The 7,500-nt window shown below is 40.4% G+C and overlaps 1 protein-coding gene across 1 annotated transcript in view; it reads right to left on the reverse strand.

Annotated features, from left to right (window-relative positions):
• The window catches only part of LOC137997057 (dynein axonemal heavy chain 5-like), a 102,768-nt gene that overhangs the window by 17,804 nt on the left and 77,464 nt on the right, over positions 1 to 7,500 (reverse strand). The window contains exons 71-77 of the mRNA XM_068842791.1: positions 7,161 to 7,325; positions 6,729 to 6,917; positions 4,758 to 5,120; positions 1,987 to 2,277; positions 1,215 to 1,382; positions 767 to 1,032; positions 202 to 331 (exon numbers count right to left, since the gene is read on the reverse strand). Coding sequence (XP_068698892.1) covers positions 202 to 331; positions 767 to 1,032; positions 1,215 to 1,382; positions 1,987 to 2,277; positions 4,758 to 5,120; positions 6,729 to 6,917; positions 7,161 to 7,325 — 1,572 coding nt within the window. The remainder of the gene's footprint in view (positions 1 to 201; positions 332 to 766; positions 1,033 to 1,214; positions 1,383 to 1,986; positions 2,278 to 4,757; positions 5,121 to 6,728; positions 6,918 to 7,160; positions 7,326 to 7,500) is intronic.

Below are 7,500 nucleotides of genomic sequence, written 5' to 3' on the forward strand. Positions count from 1 at the left end.
TATACTTCTCCAGAAGAATGCCAGGGATTGTCATGCAAGTGTTTCTTCAAATTTTTGCATTTTCTTGGCAAACTGACGGGTCTGGCCGGCCAGTTCTGATAAAAGGAAAGCGCCCTTAGTTGCTGCGGTCTTTGAGACCGGAACACTCGCAATCGCGAGTGAAACAGAGAACCGATGCTTATTCCTTCAAAGTCGTATTACCTCTGTGAAAGGAATCTTGACTTTTCTCATGGCCTTTTTCCAGTTGTCGAGCAGTAGAGTCCTGAAGGCTTGATTAAATGGGCCGGAGTAGGAAAGAAAGCCAGTAGCTAACAACACGTCACCGACCAATCTGGAGAGCAAAACAATTCGAAAACGATACCTAAATCTTTAGTTCAATTCTTACTTTACACATTGCCCATATATACGGTACATGAAAACAGGCCGGATGTTACGAGTCTGGAAAGATCACTGGTGTCATATTATAGGCAGAAAACAGGTTGATAGATATTACTCTAGAAAAGTGGTTGTCCCATTTTCGGATATGAAATTAAAGAAATTTTGATCAAAGAACGTCTGCGACTTCCAGGTAAGGGATCTAAGCACAGGCATAAAGACAAATTTCGACCTTCAGTTCTGCTGTGAGTGGTGAGTACGGAAACCTAAACTAGTAGTCAACCCCCTCCCCTCCCCCGTAACCCCACAGTAACTAGCATTATGTAATAGAAATAGTTGCATTACATATCTAATTATCTGAGAGAGTGTATTGACAGTTTTTCAAACGCACCTTTGAATTTGCTGATCAAATTTCTTGCTCTGTTCGGTCCATCTTGTCTTTTCTCCACCTAGTCCATCAATCAAAGCAGTGGCATTTGCCATCTTTCTCCTGCACGCCTCCGCATCATCTACCAGAGTCTGCTTATCGCGCATGGCCTGATCATACTTGGCTTGCACAGCATCCAGCTCTCGCTGCTTCTCGTCCAGTTGTTCCTGAGCTTCATTTAATTCAGTTGTCGCTTTCTGTAAGCGAGCCTCTTGGATGATCAGATTAGCCTGAAGCCAGCAAAACAAAATGCTAAATATGCGGGTCTACCGATGTGCACATCTCCTGGAATTGAGGGAAGAATCGGCTGACCTAAAATTATTCTCAGCAAATAACATCTAATCGAATTTCATGACCACGGGATCAATGCTGGGCTATGAACAATTTTAGCTATTCAAGTGATCTGAAATACCTTTAGAGGAAGAACTTCCTTGTTAACTCCGTAAAAGAAAGCCATGGCTCTTGTCCACGATGCAAGTCCAGCCACATCACCGCAAACCTTCCTAGCATTTTCCATAGTGTAGTCTTCCATCTCTAAGTACGGCATCAACAGCTCAACGGTTTCTTCATTGATGGAGTCCTGACGGAAAACAGTCACTAATAAATAGTCTGAATTTATGCGATGAGCAGATGAAAAAACGCGCGACTGGCTGATTCTGTTTTGTGGTAAATTTGGAATCTACAGAAAAACTAGCCACATTCAATAAGAATACCTTTCGAAATTTAAACGTCATAATTTTGGCTAACGTCAAGATTTAGGATAAATAGACAAAAAGAGGAAACAAGTGATCAACGCTTATGCACACGGTCTATATAGGAAATTTTAACAAGCGCTTCTTCCAAAAAGATTTCATTTCATGATACGTGTTTTGAGAATCCCTAACGCAGAAAGGCCTGAAAGTGATCATTTGCCGTTATAGCACATACTGCATTCTGCATTTTTTTCTGGGCTTTTAAGATAAGTTCTAGGGTAGTGGTTGGCTGCAAATTGTCTTTCGCCGTTGTACTACGAGTACTGCGTTTTTCTCTTTAAAAAAAAAAAATTGACTTGATCCTTAGCCTTCCCGATTGACTGTAAAAGCTTATTACTAGCATTGACCAATGTTTTCATGCGCAATTATTCTAACAAATAAATACACCCCATGGGATAAGTGAGTGGTCTTAACGAAAATATGCTTATTTACCTTGGGAAACGTAAGTAAACTATTTAAGAAGCCTCCGCCACTCATCAGCTTAAGTGATTCACCCCAGGATGGCTTACAGCAGGGCTTTTCGGGATCTGCTGTCACAATATCAACTCTCCTAAAAAACAGCAGCAGCACACAATCCATAATGCGCATGATTAGATGAGGAGGCTTGGCCAGTTTCCTCACGGTAGAAATGTGCGCTGGTTTGATGGTTTGCAAGGCAGCTTCTGCTTCCTCCAGTGCAGGTTTGGCTGCTTCAAGCTTTTCTTCTGCAACTTCTTTGTCTTCCTATTGATGAAATAGAGATTACTTCATGGAATATGCGCGCGTACGATTTTTATTCACGAGTTGAGTAGTATCAGAAAAAAGAAAGAGTGAGCGCAGCGAACGAGTGAGTTTTCTGATACGAAACAACGAGTGAATAAAAATCATACAAAGTATTTTCCATGCTGTCATGTGTTTATTTCATAGGTACCGTGGTAGTGTTTGATAGACAAATTTATTTCGCACAAATGGAGCGGGGCGATGAAAGCAATAAACAATGGTTTAAAATCACCCAACCGACAATATATTTAATAAAATTTACAACACTCAGGGGTACCCAACGTCAATTTTCGGAAAATATCTGTTCGGAAGACGATTTGAGATCTAGAATTTTCGGAACATTTGTTGTAAAATTTCTTGCTCGCCTACCTATCCTAGGCTTTTCGAACATCTAAAAGATGGTATAATTGCCCATTTTTAACGGATTTTTACCCTAAAAAGCTAACCTAGAATTTTGGGAGCTTCATTTCTGGCTTAAATTTTCGAAAAGGTAAGTTTTCATCCCTATAATTTTCGGATCACTAGACTTTCAGCTAGGAAATCCGAACAGATGAAAAATTTTTATGGGATAAAAATATTTAAATTCTAATTAAAAAAATACGTTTAACAATGCTATGTGTAAGTGGTTTTGAACTATATTCTCGTTGGGTGCCCCTGAACACTTGCTGTGTTTCAGATATTCCAAAGTAGTCCAAAGTGAAGAGTGTTTTTAGATCGTCGCCTGTCAAAGCTACCGGCGCTTTGGGTTTATTTCCCTTTCCTTGCTTCTTTAGTTGTTTCTGTTTGGACTAAAGAACCTCTCTGGTTTTCTCAAATACCAGATCGTTTGTTATGCTTGCGAAATAGCCCTTTTTCTTCCGTTGTCGTTCCAAGCTGGCCACTAAACTTCGAAGGAAAGTCGGCTCGTATTCATTGCCGTCTTTAGTGTGGACGGAGATGATAAATTGGTTGATGTATTCAGTATTCATTCAGCTCAACCGCTGGAATAACTTCCATTTTCCTGTCTTCGATCTTCGTTTTCAAAAGTCGTTCAAGCAATCGTACATCTCGTTCAGTTTTTTGAGCGGAATTCTGTTTTCTTGTTCTAAAATAAATTCCTTAACTGAGCAAACAGTTCCTCGGCCATTTTTCAAAGCGCGCGGTTTTTGTGCAACGGCTGTCGGATGACGTTCCATTCTATACGTTCATTCATCACTAGTAAAATTTCGTCGTTGGCGTTGCTGATTGGACGAACGATATTTCTTCACAGTGAAATTTTGTCGTTCGTGTTCCTGATTGGCTACATTTAGAATCAGTACGAATTTTATTCACTATGATTTTCGTAGATAAATCTTAGTACCTATGACTGAATAAATATAGATTACTTCATGGTTGGTGAGTGCTTACAATTTGTATTCACGAGTTGAGAAGGATCGTTTAAACGAACGAGTGAGCGAAGCGAACGAGTGGGTTTAATGACCTACACAACGAGTGAGTAATAAAAATCGTACAAACGAGACAACCATGAAGTAATTTGTTTATCATATAACTACAGAGATCATAAACTTAACGATGCAAGGGTTAATTGAGAGACTATCAAACCACTGATCGTGAACAAAAGCCCCAAACACTTTTAAAACTTTGAAAGATTTTCTGAGGTATTTTGTGGAGAAAATTAAGCAATAAAAGTACAAAAACTTTGAAGACCATACACTAGTACGCCGCCATGCATGTTTACAAATTTTACTCCCGTCGTTAGTGCAGAGGCCACTCGAGCCAAAGTTTAACATAATACTAGCCAATCAAAAGGCTGATACGACAATTTTACAGTAGTGAAAAAAAAATCGTACGACAATCAATCAAAGGCCGATACGACAATATTTCAGTAGTGAAAACATCGTAAGTCGTTTTTATTTCATCACGGAAATGTACGTAAATCTCTAGACTCATATAATAATACAACAAATGAATCGGTTTGATAACGATGTGCTGATTATGATGACAACGACAACGACGGTAAAGACGAAGATTAGGCTTCTTTGGGGACAATGTTTGCAGGTCAAATAACAACAACGTTTCTTGGGCGGCTTTTTCAGAAAATTCTACGTTACGATTTGTGTTTGAACGACTACCCAGTTCTCATCTTCTCAGGTCACAAATGCTGTGAATCTTTCATTCACATGTGTTTATTCTCCATTCGGAAGCAAAACAAGAACAAGTTCGGTTGAAAACGCATATTTGATGACACGTATTGGATGAGCCAACGCCCAATTCACGAACAAAGATCAAAGAGTATCCATGGCGAGTCTCCAAGGGGTTAATCGTAAGATATAGAAATCGACAAGTCAGTCGAAAGGGTCTTAAGAATATTGTCCAGGATTGTACACTTACGTTTCTGGTAGATATCCAACTACTATAATTTCTGTTACGAACAACTACGACTTCAGCGAGAGACAATTACTCACCGCAATTTCGTCCACGATAGCTTGAGCCTTATCTTTGACTTTCTGCACCTGTGATTTCACTTTCTCCGCAGCCGTAGCACTGGCTGTCACTTCTTGCAGCACCACGTCTGCCTTCTTTGATGCTACAGCGAGCTCCTTCTCTTTGACAACTAGCTCTTCAGACAGCTTGGCCACGGATTCACTCGCTTCTACAAGCTTGTTAAGACCAGTGTTCATGCGTTGCGCAAGCAATCCAATAGCCTCGTGTTGCATCTTGTAAATGGTTTTATACCCACCAATGAAAGACAGGTAAGACTTAGGGGTCACGTGAGTTTGACGGCGGTATCGCTCAAAGTATTGGACGCACATTTCTGCCACATTGTCCTTGAAGAACGAGAACAATAAATAAGAAATCTTGTTCATTTTTTGGCCCATAGGTGCGAACCTCATCTTTGCTTTGAATTTTCATTGTTAACTCATCAGTTGAAGACAATTTGTTACTCTCAAAGAGTTTCAAGTGCTTCATTGTATTTATTAAAGCCGCAATTCATGTGCTTGCATGGTTTGGTGTTGCTCGCGTGGAAGCCAGTTTTCTAGTTCAGTAATTTTAATTGTAGGCAACACCAGTAACTAACTGAATTTTAAAAATGGGGACATATCAAGGATATTTTAGAGTTTATTCGGTGATCGTTACAATACAAATATGATGACACTGAGAACAACTGACTAAAGCTGAACAAGGATAGTTTCCAACATAGATAGTGGTGGTGGGTGAATGACAAACGGGAACTGAATTTGGATTAATCAATTGAAGTGATAACAGTAACTTGACGACAGTGAGGAGATTAGAGAGCTGATGTTTCGAGCCTTATCGTTCCGTTGCATTCGTTCGGACGAAGCTTGGATTTACTCTCTAAACCGTCAGTTTTTAATCCCCTAACGGTGGTCAATTTATTTTCATCAGCTCATAAATTACTATTACCCGAGCGAATTGTAGTAAACTTGGGAAAACGTCTTTCTGTTGACCTTTCTTCAAGATTTCTTAAATTCAACCAGTTTTCAACCTTGTGCTATTTGTCAATTCATTGTAACTTTATGACTTAGTTTAAAGTATCATCATGACTGCAATCTATCTAACGGGCATCTCCCGAGTCACTAAAATTGCGAGATATAGCACCTTGGAGAAGGACATATAGGAAGTGAAGAAACGAAAAACCAAATAAGAGGAGCCAATAGAAGTCAGAGGAAAACGTAAAAGATTTTTCTTTCGCGAACTGGTTACGGATTAACAACATCTAGGTTCGCTCAAAATGTCCCCAGTTAACCCTTTCACCGCCAAAAATGCAAATTGACACTTGTAGATTTTACTCTGTCTAACGCCAGACGATTTTACTCGTCAATGGGGAAGCCCTCGGCGGTGAATGGGTTAATATTAGCGAGGTTAAGCACGTGAGGTTTTGAGACGCGGACGGCATCCGGAAGTGAAGATTTCGCATGCCAGGACAGTAGTCTCTCCCAGATTTCCAAACCAATCGTGTCTAATACCGAAGAGATACTTGACAGTATAAGTGTGGTAGTGTGAAGGTAAGTTAAATGGGAGAACAGCTTACTTCCGGTTACCGCCCGTGGCTCAAAAGGAGGAGAGGAGCAGGCATAGCTCAGTTGGTTAGTGAACGACTTCCGAGCAAGACGTCCTCAGTTCGATCCTCGGTAACTTCAACGTCTTTTCCGACTTCCATCTGATCTGTGTACCTATAGCTTTAAATACCAGGGGGCACTGAAAGAGGGAGGGGGATAAAGGGTGCACCGTTGGCTTTCACTGAAACCAGCCTCGTAGCTCAAGAAACTACCGACGTTAAACAAAGTGACTTCACCTTTACGCCTTTTATCGTTAAAAATGTCGCGTGCTTAAGCTCCCTAATGTTGTTTAAATCGATTCTTATGCAGACGACGGAAACCATAGACAACACTACAGCCAATACCAAGGACTACCTGAATAACTCCCATCGTGTTGACAACAGCCAATTTTGTGTCTGGGGAGCAGACGATGTCAAACGAGGACAAGAAGTGAGAGGCAACAGCAATCAGCGCATCTTTGGGCCATCGACTGAACCAGTCCATTGTGCAACCACTGAACAACCCAGGAAACTTCAGAGAACGGTTGCGGAATTTCTCTCCCACCTAGAGATAAAATAAATCACATCTTATCTTATTATATCGTTTTGCAATTATATTTGAAATTGCGCTTGTTCCCACAACTGTACATTTAATGACAGTCAGTCAGTTAACTATAGTGTGTAATTGTTTGTCGATGGTTCGTCAGTCCGTCGGCAAATAGGCCAGTTAGTAAAGAAAGACAATTTGTCAGTGTTTTTTTAAGCTACCAATTATCTCGTGAAAAAGGAGAGCCGATTAAGTTCTTACCGGTGAAAAGCAGAGCACCACATGAAGGTTGTTCTTCACACGAGTGATGAAGTAGTCATAAAGATTTTCATTGGTTGGTGGTCTCTTTGGATACTCGGCCTTCATCACACTAATCAAATCCTGCGTTATTTCATCAATCTCGTCTCGAGCAAATAGGTTGGACACCTACAGAAAACAAACAACACATCAGCTTAGCATCACGTTTGACTTGGGCAACAAATGCATTGTTCCATAGAAGGGGCGGCTCCAAAGTCAAAGTCTCAACGAAGCTAAAGAACAGACCAAAAAAATCAGAGGAATGACTAGGGGAATTGTATTGCATTGTAAGTAATCACTGCTA

Source organism: Montipora foliosa, chromosome 3 (assembly GCF_036669935.1).
Source record: "Montipora foliosa isolate CH-2021 chromosome 3, ASM3666993v2, whole genome shotgun sequence".
NCBI lineage: Eukaryota > Metazoa > Cnidaria > Anthozoa > Scleractinia > Acroporidae > Montipora > Montipora foliosa.